Source organism: Balaenoptera acutorostrata, chromosome 7, assembly GCF_949987535.1.
Source record: "Balaenoptera acutorostrata chromosome 7, mBalAcu1.1, whole genome shotgun sequence".
Classification (NCBI taxonomy): Eukaryota; Metazoa; Chordata; class Mammalia; order Artiodactyla; family Balaenopteridae; genus Balaenoptera; species Balaenoptera acutorostrata.
Genome location: NC_080070.1, coordinates 34,168,161 through 34,182,152, shown reverse-complemented (window position 1 = coordinate 34,182,152; position 13,992 = coordinate 34,168,161). Strand labels below are relative to the sequence as shown.

Here is a 13,992-nt window from a genome sequence, read left to right as displayed (position 1 = left end):
TTATTTTTTAGGTAATTTTTTTGTGCTATGAGAGTTTTTCCTACAAATGTATTATGTAATTATGTAATACATTATTCTTTACTCATATGAAAGTAGAGAGAGGCTTTATTCTTGAATCTATCTCGTCACCATTTCCTAGTTCAGACTCTCAGCTGTTCTAACATGGACGTTTGCCTAATGATAGCCCAACTGCTTTTCCTGGCTCTAGTTGCTCCACCACCCAATTGTCATACACACTGCTGCCAAATTAATCTTCTTCAGAAGTAGTTCTTGGTTGTCTTTTCTCAAAAAGCTTCTGTAATTCTGCTTTGCCTCCCAAATGAAGTAATTTTTCCATCATGCAGGACCTTTCAGTTGAAGGCAGTAAATACAACTGAACACCTGCTATGTGCCAGGCATTGAGCTTGGTGCTTTCTGTGATGTTGGACTTAACCTATCTTCTCCTCTTGTATTTTGCTCATCTTGGTACCTCTAATTGAATTACTCTTCTCATCCCTCCAATTTCTGCAAGACCAGAGAACCTACCCATTATTTCAAGGCCATTTCTCAGTATCACTTCCATTATGATATCACCCCTGATTCTCTTTTCTTCTTACCCTTGCCTCAACAGAATGTAATTTTTAAAAATATATATTCTCTGTGATGTTTATTGGTCATTCTCTTATGGTACTTTCTGCTTTGTGTTATGATTTTGTTTGTCATAGCTCCTATTCAACTGTAAGCCCTTTGATCTGTCTAATTACTCTTTGCATCTCTCACAGCACCTACTCTGTTTCCCGGTATGTTGTATACTAAATGTTAGTATATACTTGAATTGTTGGGTATGTGTCTTATAAGTGGCTAACCTTTACTTTCAGGGTTTTGAAGGAAAGGACTGATTATATTTACTGATTTAATTTTTTTGCTAAGCATTGAAAGCTGGGTGTCATTCACCGGGTTTTAAAAAGTCATACCTATATAATATTTATACCTAATATAAGATCAGTAGTAGAGAATTACAGTTTTATTTAACTTGCCATGTGCAGTGCAGGAGACTTTTATTTGACAGTGAATTGTTTGTGATTTTTTAAAGAACATTAAATACATAATTTAAAATAATTGACCCTTTTCTTTTTTAGTGCATTTGCACAGTATAACTTGGACCAGTTTACTCCAGTAAAAATTGAAGGTTATGAAGATCAGGTATGTTTCACAGAAACACAGGATCTGATATTCTTTATTTCATTTGTAATGGTTAGTGTATCCTGCAAGAATTGTGAAGTGGTATGTTTAAAGGTTAAAAAAAAAGCGTTCATTTTAATCATAGCCACTTAGGAGCAAAGTAATTGAAAATGTAGTTTCTTTTGTTGAGACCAATAATGCTATTAGCAGAAAGCCCCTTTTAGAAATATTCAAATGTAATTATTTTAAGATTTTAGAAGATAATTGCTTTAAATCTACTTTCTTGTTTTTTATAGGAAAAAAATCAATCCTATATTAATCCAAAATCTAGAGTTTATATTAGTAAGATTTATGTCATAATTTAGTTGCTCTGGAATTCTATAGTTCTTCATGTGAGTAACTTAGCATTTAGTAATTATTAAATCTTTTCTTTCCAAAGTGCAAGTTGGAATTGCTAAGCAAAGAAAAGCCCCAAAAGTCACTAGCATTCTTATTTTTTATTTTTTGGTTTAAAGTTACTAGTAATTGAACAGTGATTGTGTTTCTATCATGCTTACATGAAGCACAATTTATATAAAACAATATGAAGAAGGAACTGGAGATAAAGCATAAGAGAGAGTAGTAACAATTAGTTCTCAGTGGCAAACTATATTAAAGCTTGCGTTTGGCATTATTCATTATGTAATATGTAGTCTCGTAGTTATAGGGGAAAAAGAGAGACCAGACAGAAGATGACTTATAACTGAAGGGAAAAAGTAAACGTGGGTAGGTAGGTATATAGATAGATTTATGCATGTGTGTATACACACACATATATATAAAGGCATGTAGTGTTTCATTTCATGAAGCTCTTAAATTTATTTTTTTCCTTGGGAGATTTTGTGTTTTTGATTTTTTTTTTTAACTGTTATAAACAGTGCTGTACTGAACATCATTGTACCTCTGGGCACATGGACCATTGTTTTGTTAAGGTAAATCCCTAAAAGATTTGCTGGATCCAGGGATGCATCCTTTTAAAATGTTGGATAACTCTCAAAACTCATTTTATGAACCTACTGTAATTTTAATACTTAAACCTAATAAATATAAAACAAAAAAAGCAAACTATACTAATCTCACATATGACTATAGATTTTAAAACTTTAAACAGATATTAACAAACAGTATCCAGAAATATATCAAAAGAATAATATGCCAAGACTAAATAGAATTTATTACAGGAATGCAAGAGTGGTACCATGTAAGGCAATATATTGCTCTTATTGCTTAATCAACAAATAAAGAGAAAAACCTTATGATACATCAATAGACAGTGAAAAGGGATTTGAAAAATCCAGCAGCTAATCCTCATTACAAAAACCCTAAGTAAAATAGGGATAGAAGAAAACCTCTTAAATATAATATACTGTTTAACAAAAACCAGTAGTAAATATCAAACTGTAAACACTAATATAATTTTAGTTAACATAGAAAATTAGCCAGGTATGTCAACTTATCACCATTGTTATTTATCATAAATGGAAGTATAGCAAATAAGACAAAAGAATGAGAACTCTTAAAGCTTTGGAAAAGAACAGAAAACTCTTAGGTGACATGATTTATATATTTAGAAATAGTGAGAAACTCCCATAAATTAACCTCCCAACTAAAAAAACCTATTAGACTTAACAGAATTTTGTGAGGTGGCTGAATTTAAGGTAAGTGTACAAAATGCATTAACTTTCCTCTATTGTGGCAAGTAGGGACTTTACCCTAGTAGTGGTTGGAGGGGGAGGAGTTTCATTTTAAATAGTGGTAATACTGAACATAAACCTTAACAAGAAATGCATAGGAATGTGAAGAAAATGGTGGTTATCTTGAAACACATAAAACAGGTTCTGAGCAAATGGAAAAGCACACTGAATTCCATTTTGAGGTAGAAAGTTAAATTATTTAAAAACTAAAATATGAATTTAATGCAGTTTGATTAGAATCCTGATAGTTTTTTAACTGGTCAAAATTTTCATAAACTTTATATGAAAAACATGCTTGAAGAAACACAAGAAAAATGTAAGAGTGGTGAGAGACAGTTGCATTGCTAGATAGCAGAAGGTGCTTTACAACCAATGTAAAGTCAAATCAGCATGGTATCGTGTAGACAAATAGATCAGTAGAGCAAGCATATCAAGCCAGAATTTAGTCCCAAAATTTATGAATATTTTTATACATGATAAGGTTATAATTTAGACAGACATATAATAAAGGGTATTGGTACCACTGGTTTCTATCAACTACATATGCCATATAGTTAAACCAGTCCTCTGTCTTACACAATATATAGAAATAAATTTCAGGTGGATTAAAAATTTGTAAAATGACTAGAATTTTAGTAGAAAAGAGTCTACATGTATAATTAAGGGCAGGGGAAACCATCTTAAATAAGACTGGAAGCCCAGAAACTATAAAAGAAAAGATGGCCATTTTGCTACATATCAATTATTTTAACTGTAGAATAAAACAGATACCTTAAATAAAGGACTCTTATAAATTAATAAGAAAAAAACCCACCCAGATGAAAAATATTAAAAAATATTTGCTCACAGAAGAGAAAATGGCCCACAAACTTGGAGATATTTAGACCTGTGAGCCAGAGAAATATAATTAAAGTAATGAGATATATTTTATACTCATCAGACTGAAAAAAGAACTGTATACCTATTGATGGTGATAATGTGAAGGGAAGCATCTCATATATTGTTTGCAGAAATGTAGATTGTCACAGCCATTTTTGGAAAGCAATCATTATGTATTAAAAATTAAAAATATACAAACCCTGTACCTACTGTCCTCACTGCTGAGAATCTGTCTAAGCGAAATAGAAGCATCCAGTGGAAATAGAAACATTAGTATGTTAGAATATGTGTACAATAATACTTTAACATTTTTCATGTGCCTATCCCTCCTCCCAAAAAGAGAACAGCCTGGAAATAAAGAGATGGTCCAACAGTAGTGGAATGGCAGAATAAATTGTTATACCCACATCGTGGGATAGTATGCAACCATTAAAAAGAATGATGAGAGGTTTACCAGTTGACTCTGAAGGATTCCTGTAAAGTGTTGATGTTGAAAAAAACCAGATGCAGAAAAATATGTGTGCATTTTCATTCCATTCTTGGAGAACAGTGACCAAAAAAAACCCCTGGTTGTGTGTGTATGTATATAGAGATGTGTATGTATTTATCTGTGTAGGATAATATGACTGAAAAAAATTTAGAAGGGTACATCCTGTGTTTGTATAATTTACATCAAAGGGATGGGGGAGTCCTGACATATGTATAGAGTCAAAGATTGGGAGAGTCGCATGGGAAGGAAAAAGAGCGAAATTTTTTTTAAAAGAAAGCACAAAATGTCAAATTTATGCGTGTATAATTTAAATGCACATAAATGAAGAAATTACATTTTTTTAAATTTGGAAGTCAGTTGAAAACAACTGTCAATGATTATCTTAATAAAAACAAGCAGCAGGCACTTAACAGTAGATGAGACTGTGGGCCCAGGGGTAATGTAGGACACACTGAAGAGGATTCTAAGTGGATTAAAAACATTCCCTTGTAACCGTTCTCAGTGAAGGTTATTACCAGTTCCTTAGTTTTGAGGAACTGGAGACTGTTAACAGAAATAGTAAACTGTCCATAGTTCTCAAAAAGAAAACAAAACAACTCCTAAAAAAAAAAAAAAAAAAACCTAACTCCAGCAGGGTATTAGACGATGGATTTTTTTTCCCCCACCGGGTAGCTGGATGTTATATTGGGAGAAAATCAGATCCACTGATCTGAGCTGAATGAGAGCAGCCTCATTGTCTTTATAGTCTACTCATTTGAAGTATTATACTTGTGCCATATAGTTAAACCAGTTGCTTGGAATATAATTATTTTATAGTTTTAAGGAAAGTTCAAGTGAATGTATAATATATCAGTATTTAAATGCTATTTTAAATATTTTTTTTCCAAAATTCATTGCATCATTGAAGGTATTGATTACAGAACATGGTGACCTGGGAAATGGAAAGTTTTTGGATCCAAAAAACAGAATCTGTTTCAAATTTGATCACTTAAGAAAGGAAGCAACTGATCCAAGACCATATGAAGCAGAAAATGCAATTGAATCTTGGAGGACTTCAGTAGAAGCTGCTCTGCGAGCTTATGTAAAAGAACATTATCCGAATGGGGTCTGCACTGTAAGTCATCCAGTGTGCACTTCTTTCTTTTGTATTATGTAAATATGACGGTGGTTTTGTGATATCTTGAAATTTATAGTAACTTACAGAATGGACATTTTATAACTTAATATTCCTTTTTTTGAAGTAAATATTTCTAAGAATGTTTACTATTTTTTTCAAGAAACTTTAAATAGTAAATGTATTATGATAGTCAAAAATGGAAAAATGGTTGTACCTTGAATTAGATCCAAGTGGTAATTCTCATACATTGATTTGAGGAACATGATATGATGAGATTCTTTAATCTCATGTTCATGACTCACCTCCCTAAGTTTACATTAAACTTCTTTTCATTAAATTACAAGATCTTAGAACAAATAAAATTATTTGGAGGTGAGCTGTTGTCCTCCTGTGTTTTATAATCAAATTTCTTAAGGTTTTAAATGTGGTTCTTTCATAGGTTTAACCTATTTTTTATTTTCAGGATAAAATATGATAGAAAGTAGGAGTACTTTTTTTTCTTTCATAGATTGTACCTAGGTATGCTTTTTAGTCCCCCACATTTGTGTTTCTGTGAACTTCTCCATAGCCAGTGATCTTTTGAAATGCAAATCAGATCATGAAATCTCCTGCTTGAAATTCTTCAAAGATTTCCTGTTGCACTTAGGATAGAGCCCAGGCTTCTGAACATGGCTTTCAAGGCCCTGTGAACCTGGCCTCTGCCTACCTCTCCAGCCTAAGATGACCATACATCCTGGTTCATACCTGCTGTCCCAACATAATTATTAGTATTACCAATAGCCACCTCATTTCACTTTCAGAAGATTCCTGGTTAGGACAAAAATTCATATGGTCGCTTTAAGTATCTAGCTCTCAATAATTATTTGAGAAGTATAGCAACATAACCTAAAATACCTTACAGGTTCTTTGAATTATAACCGTGTTGATTAAGATTATTTTGGAAGAATACCTCAAGAATAAGGTGGTGAGGTTGAGTTAGAGAGTCCTTACTTGTTCCCAGGGGATCGAAAGACAAATTACTCATTACTTTTTTAAAGCAGTTGGCAAGAGGTGAAATAATATCATCATACCATTGCAGGCATTCTCTTAGTGAACTTTCTTAGTTATAAGTAAATTAACTTTCTCACTTCTATCTCAATACTTTTTTATTTTAAATGTCTAGAGAAATGGCAACCCCTGAGATTGTGGGATGTTTATGAATATTTGAAGAGTACAGTTAGTTTTTTTTCCAATAAATTGTACTTCATTAATGGTGAGCTATTTTATGATTCACTAAGAATCTGTGATTAGGTGTACATATTTAAGTATTTGTTTTTCTAGCTACTGTATTGGAATGATGACCTAACTTTGTATTCTTTTATATGTTCTTGCCAAAATGCTGTACAATTTTCAGTATTTTATAGATGTTTAAAGTTGGACATTCTGTGGCCCTAAATTCACTCTTGTGTTTATTTTCTTTATCAACAAGGTATATGGTAAAAAAATAGATGGGCAGCAGACCATTATTGCATGCATAGAAAGCCATCAGTTTCAAGCAAAAAACTTTTGGTAAGTTAAAATTTTGTGTATTGGGGAATTTTGACACTGCTTATATACTCTTTGTAGTTCTTGCTTTATTGCTTGGGCCTATACCTTGTTTGTGTATGATTGACTAAGAACAGTATAATATAAAACTTCATCCTTTTTATATAAGAAAAATATCTGTTCCATAATCAACCTGATCTTTTAAAGGTAGCAGTAAATCTATTGACACTCAGTGAAAAGAAGGTGGCAGAGTGTGGGGTGTTTTTAGACTAGCAAGCAGCATTCTGAGGGAACGTGTGCCTGTGAGCAGACCAGTTGGCAGGCCCATATGCTCATTCTGAGAAGGGGTTGTTCCTGAATGAGACTTGCATGGGGGAGGAGGGCAGAGGTACTTACAAAGTGAAGAATGATCGTGTTTTGGTACGTGAACTTTGGTGACTCTGAAGTAGATGTTTTCATGTGGATTGCTTTGTGCTTGGTTGGCCAGTGTGAGGAAGTAATGACATTTTTGTCCAGTGAGGCAAATTACAGTCATGTCTTATAACTTTTGTACAAATCATTTGATTATCCCTTATAAAAGTCCAGCTCCCCAAAGCACTGATTTGCACTCATAATCTTGGACTTTTAACAAGTTGTTGGGCCTTTTTATTCTTAGACAAGACTATTTCTGAGATATCTCCTGTTATAAAATTCTGTGGCTCTCCAAGACTTTATAAGTTCAGAATTGAATGAAATCTTTACTTTTATCCTCCCTTTTTGATAATACATTCTAAGGCCGTGAGAGTAAGTATGGTCATATATTTACCTTTTAAGTATATTAGTCTTTGACTTGTTAGCCGAGTTGGTTGGTGGTGCTGTTAAGGGTAGGGTAGCAGGTATCAGTAACCCCTGTGGACCAGTTTGGTCTATGGCCCAAGGTTGCTCCACTACTTAACCATCACAGAAATAAATGCAAGGTTACAGGAACTTTTGGAGGAAAGAGATCCATTATCACTGAAGGAAAATAAATACTATTTGTAAACATAGGCCTTAATGACAAGCTGCAGTTTCCTAAAAATTCTGTTGTATTAACTTACTTGTATGGCCTTGATATAAATGTAGTTTCTCCATTTTAGGCCTAAAAACTTGTAGCATTAATTTACCAGTATCCTAAGAAATAAGTCTTCACAAAATTACTATTAATTTATGCTGTTTTTGCCAGGATATATATATAATTAAATCAATTTTGTTGGGATTGAACTCGTTACTAAGTTTTAGTTTAAAATATATTGAGAGATGTTACAGTAAATTTACTAGTTTTCAGAAATGCAGTTTGAGTGTTAGCATATATAAAATGAAAATGATGTCCTTGAATTTTCTAGTCTGTTTCACTTCACATATCTGAATTTTTTTTTCTAAACTACCACTATGAACATTATATCATTGAAGCTAAAAATCACTTCCACTTTTTGGAAAAGATAATTTTTTATGACATTCCAAAGTGCTAGACATCACATATCACAATAACCTCAGTAAAATCTAAATATTTTGGTACAAAGAAATTACTTCAGTTCACCTCAAGTGCAGATAGCATAAAAATCAGAAGATTCTGGTCGTGGTCATTTCTTAGATTTCACTAGGGACATTCTTTTCTTGGTCTCTACTGTTTCCCTAACATCTAGCAGTATCGAGGGCTTAATAAATGTTTGTTGAATAAATACACATTTGTAATTAAAGCATTAATAGAAGAGAAGGGAAGAATATAATTAAAAGCTAGGACATCTTGACTGTTTACTCCATTGATGAAAGAAAGGGTACTGTCTATGCAGTGCAGTTTACTATTACTATATAGTAATGCCTTTGGAAGGATCTTTTGAAATAGTTCTCAAATTGGTACGATTACTTGATTTGGAATTCCTTTTTTCTTTTTTTTTTTTTAATTTTCACAATCAGTGGTGATATATGCATGTTGTCATTATAAATCAGAAATGTGTATGCATAGAACTCACTAGTGCTTGATACTAATACCTAAATAAAAGGAATAACTTCTTTTGGAATCATGAAATAAAAATGAATAGATCTAAGTTCTTTTTCAAACCAAGCTTCAATGGATAATTTTGGCTAAGTCACTCAAAATCAAAGCATGTTATAAAATTATGTTTTATTTTGTAGAATATACACATTGTTCTAATAATAGTACTTTTCAAATGGTAAGTGTTAACTTTAGGTATGAGAGTGCTATCATTCTGCAGGTTTTTGTGATTGGGCAGACTGCAATATTGAATATTGAAGGGAACCCAGAAATAATTCTGTAGCAAAGCCAGTATAGTGATCCATTCGGCCTGTGACTGTTTTAGAAATATATACTGTTTTAAGAAAAACTGACAGGTATAAGTTTACGTATCAGAATATGTCTTTAGTATGCAAAAGAGCAAATAGAGGTCAGAAGAAAAGGAGTTGCTATGAAAAGGCTGTCAGGAAAAAATTAGGATAAAATTCATTATCTAGGAGACAAAAATGAATAACATGCCTGTTGCTTGTTTGTAATGTCACAGTTTCTTACGATTAATCTGTATCAATTTTATACCAAAAATCATTTTGGGGTCTAGGAGGATGTATGTGCCTTATGTGGAAACTTTGAGCCTAAAATTGGAAAAGGGAAAAAAATCTGATGCTTATAACCCTTTAAAGCCCTTCTCTTTCCAGATATCAAAATCTCCTTAAGAATGTTGAATTACTATCCATTCTTTTAAAACTACGGGATTTTGTATCATTCACTGGATGGTAAACTTGTGAAAGCCCCTGGTAATCTGAACATTTATTCAGTTTTTTCTTAATTAAAGCATAAGTCAGAAAACTGATGTAGTTTTGAACTGTATTTTAAGCCTTAGCTTTAGAATTCTGAGGTTGCATCCATTATATAGGTCCTTTCTTATCAGCAGGATGAAGATTAAGTTAAATGTAGCTCATAACTGAACGTAACCTCTTGACTCTTCTGAATATTTCAGGGATTAAAAAAAAGAATGTCCAGCGTCCATCCCCCACACTCTCTCATACTGTAGAGTGAAATTTAAATCTGGAACTTAAAATTTATTCAAATTATTTTCCCTACCTTATTTACAGCTGCTGTTTTTATTTTTAAGGAATGGTCGTTGGAGGTCAGAGTGGAAGTTTACAATCACTCCTTCAACCACTCAGGTGGTTGGCATCTTGAAAATTCAGGTATGAAGTAAAAAGAATTTGCTGATCTCTAGATGATTCTGAGCAGAGAAGCAACTAATTCGTATGTTTACATTTTCATAGTACTCAATAACTTTCTTTTCCAGGTCTTTGTTTTGAGGTAATGGGAAAAACAAGTAGTGCTGATTTCATCTTTTAAATTACCTTGCAGTTCATTCCCTAGTCATCAAAAATCTGCAAGGATAGCTGACAGATTCTAAAAACACAGCTAAAATTAGATGCTACCATTTGGTCTGCTCGTCATACAATTTATTCATCCAAGCATCTTCTGAGTTTGAGTTGTGCTGTTCTGTCTTTTGAATTGGAGTGGAGTTGAGTGAGGTATAATATTAATATATGTGTGTGTATAGATGTATAAGTATATATATATGTTAACACATGTACATACTACATATATCCTAAGTATCTTCTGTACTCATATTTGGCTTCTTATGTGAAACCCACTAGAATTGACTCAATGTAAGCTCAAATGTTTATACAGAAGAAATTTGATAACTAAGAGGATGTAAATATGAATATTACTAAATAAGTTAAAGAAAAATACTGACTAATTTCTTTCTATCTTGGTTCACTTATTTATTCAATACATTTGTTGCTTAATTATCATGAAAGGTATTATGCTAAGAGCCATAAAGGAATAAAGATGAATCAGATGCACTGCTCTATCATTTGACTCCAGTATACATTATTTCTAGTCTTTTATCCTATTACTTGTTATGTCTTGGTGTGACTGTCATTTAGGGGCTAGAAAATAGAGGTTGTGAGCATGGATTCTGAAACCAGACTGCCTGAGTTTGAATCCCAGCTCTGCCAGTTATTAGTTGTATGACATCAGGAAGTCATTTAAGCTCTTTCTGTTTCCTCATCAGCTAAAAAAAAGAAAACAGCAACAATGAAATAGCTCATACAGTTTTTTGAAGATGAGTTAATATGGGCAAAATGATTAGAACAGAGCCAGACATCAAGTGCTTGTTGAATGGTAGCCATTATTGTTGACATTATTTTTTCCTTCAGTTAGGCCTCTAGCTCTCACCTGGGTAATTTCTGAGATGTGCCCCTGTTGGGCCAGAGCTTGTTGAGAGCCAGGATTGTCTCGTTCTATCTTCAGCACTTAGCATGATGCCTGGTTTATAATGGTTACTTTATTTTGTTGATTTGTTGGACCCTTTGCCATCTCCTAATCCACTTTTTTACATTGCCATCAAGAAGGGTGATTTTTAAAAATTTAAATCTGGATATGTTACTTGCCACTTGAGACCATTTTAGTGGTGCACTCACCTACTAGATAGTCCAAACATATTTGCATGGCATAGAAGGCCCAGGGTTGACTTGTCACCTACCTGTATATTCCGCCAGCACACAGCTCCTACTCCCCAAACTCACACACATTCCAGTCCTAAGTACCTGCAGGCCTTTCCTGAAGTATGCTCTTCTCTACTAAGCTCAGTTTCCTCATCTTCCCTAGTTTGTTATACTCATTTTACTAAACCCAAGTACAGTGTTACCTCTTTTCTGAAGTCCTTTGTTATGTCTCAGAGAGAGTCTGGAGTATTGCTAATGTACTTTGTACGTACCTCTTACTATGTTGTGTTGAAATATGAGGTCAGGGGCTGTCTTTTTAAAAGCTTTGTGTCTCTAGAACCTCCTGTAGTAGCAGTCTTATATAGTAATCACTCAGTTAATGTTTATTGAATAAATTCATGTCTTTGAATTTGAGGAATTAAATGGTTGGTGGAAATACACAAAACGAGTGGTGTTGGGAGAGAAGATTGTGAGTTTGATTTTGGAAATCTTGAGTTTAGATACCAGTAGAACATCTATGAGGTAGAAATGTGCAGCTGTCCAGTCAATGGAGGGCTTGCCTGAGTAACGGCAGGAACTGCTACCTAGTTCCTCGCTAGCCTGAGGGCAGGAAGAGGCTTGCTGGAGTTTAAGGTCAGGAACTCAGCAGAGAAGACTAGGTTAGAGCTGAAATCGGCAGTCATCTGCATTGATGTGATTGTTGAAGCCATGAGGATCTTGATAACTCCTGTAATGTGGTTTCTGTAATTTCTTTTTCTAATAGGTTCATTATTATGAAGATGGTAATGTTCAGCTAGTGAGTCATAAAGATATACAAGATTCCCTAACAGTGTCTGTAAGTAATTAATTCCAAAATAAAATTTAAACAACCTAATACTTCTATACAACTAGAGCGGTTTTGGAATTAACATTTTAAGTAGTATTTCTGCTTCAGATTAAAGTGTTTTCAGATAGATTAAAGATGGTAAGTAATTGGAAATTGGTACCTAACTTTTTTTTTAGCAGCTTTATTTAAAGAAATACAATTCACATTACCATTCAGTTCACCCATTTAAAGTATAAATTTCTTTTTTTTTTTAAGTATTATATTAATAGGGTTGTACAACAGTCACCACGATCTAATTTAGAACATCTTCATCCTCCAAAAACCCTGTATCCATTAGCAGTCATTCCCCATTCCCTCCCACCAGCCCTTCCCCCAAACCCCTCTCCGCCCTAGGCAACCATGAATCTACTTTCTGACTCTGGATTTTCCTCTTCTGGACATTTTATATAAATGGAATCCTACGATATGTGATTTTTTGCGACAGGCTTTTTTCACCTAGCATAATATTTTCAAGGTTCATCCATGTTAGAACATGTGTCGTACTTCATTCCTTTTTATAGCCAAATAATAATCCATATACCACATTATATATTTATCAGTTGATGGGCATTTGTGTTGTTTTCTACTTTTTGCTGCTATGAACCTTTGTGTATACTGTTTTTTGTGTAGACATTGTTTTAATTTCTCTTTGATGTATACATAGTAGTGGCATTGCTGGGTTGTATGGTAGTTCTTAGTTTAACCTTTTGAAGAACTGCCGGACTGCTTCCAAAGTTGCTGCACTATTTTTACATTCCCATCAGTTGTATATAAGGTTTCCAGTTTTTCCACATCCTCACCAAAACTTATGTCTGCCTTTTTATTATAGCCATCCTAGTTGGTATTAAGTGTATCTTTTTTTTTTAATTTATTTATTTATTTTTGGCTGCTTTTTTGGTTCTTCGTTGCTGTGCACGGCTTTCTCTAGTTGCAGCGAGCGGGGGCTACTCTTCGTTGCAGTGTGCAGGCTTCTCATTGCGGTGGCTTCTCTTGTTTCGGAGCTTGGGCTCTAGGCACGTGGGCTTCAGTAGTTGTGGCACGCAGGCTCAGTAGTTGTGGGTCGTGGGCTCTAGAGAGCAGGCTCAGTAGTTATGGCGTAAGGGCTTAGTTGCTCCACAGCATGTGGGATCTTCCTGGACCAGGGCTTGAACCCATGTCCCCTGCATTGGCAGGCGGATTCTTAACCACTGCGCCACCAGGGAAGCCCCTGTTAATTGCATCTTACTGTGATTTTTATTTATATTTTCCTGATGGATAATAATATCGAGCATCTTTTTGTGTATTTGTTGGCCATTTGAATAGCTTCTTTGGAAAAATGTCTTTTCAGATTCTTTGTGTATTTCTTAATTGGTTATTTGTGTTTTTATTGTTGTTGTAATTGTTGCTTATGTATTCTGATACAAGTCCTATATCAGAATGATTTACAAATATTTTCTCCCATTCTGTGTGTCTTTTCACTTTCTTGGTAGTATCATTTGCAAAACAGAAGATACCAGTTTTGATGTGGTCCAGTTTAGTTTTTCTTTTGTAACTTATGCTTTTGGAATATTAATAGAAACCATTGCCTAACCCAAGATCGTGAAGATTTACTCCAGTGTTTTCTTCTACGAATTTTATAGTTTTAGCTTTTAAATTTACATCTGTGCTCCTGTATTTAACTTTTAAACCCTATGGTATTTTTTTTCTCTATTTGGAGTATGAT

The 13,992-nt window shown here is 33.8% G+C and overlaps 1 protein-coding gene across 1 annotated transcript in view; it reads left to right on the top strand.

Annotated features, from left to right (window-relative positions):
- The window catches only part of CAPZA2 (capping actin protein of muscle Z-line subunit alpha 2), a 53,804-nt gene that overhangs the window by 36,166 nt on the left and 3,646 nt on the right, over nt 1-13,992 (top strand). Inside the window, exons 4-8 of the mRNA XM_057550229.1 lie at nt 1,119-1,182; nt 5,171-5,377; nt 6,849-6,928; nt 10,027-10,105; nt 12,189-12,260. Of these exons, the coding sequence (XP_057406212.1) occupies nt 1,119-1,182; nt 5,171-5,377; nt 6,849-6,928; nt 10,027-10,105; nt 12,189-12,260 (502 nt within the window). The remainder of the gene's footprint in view (nt 1-1,118; nt 1,183-5,170; nt 5,378-6,848; nt 6,929-10,026; nt 10,106-12,188; nt 12,261-13,992) is intronic.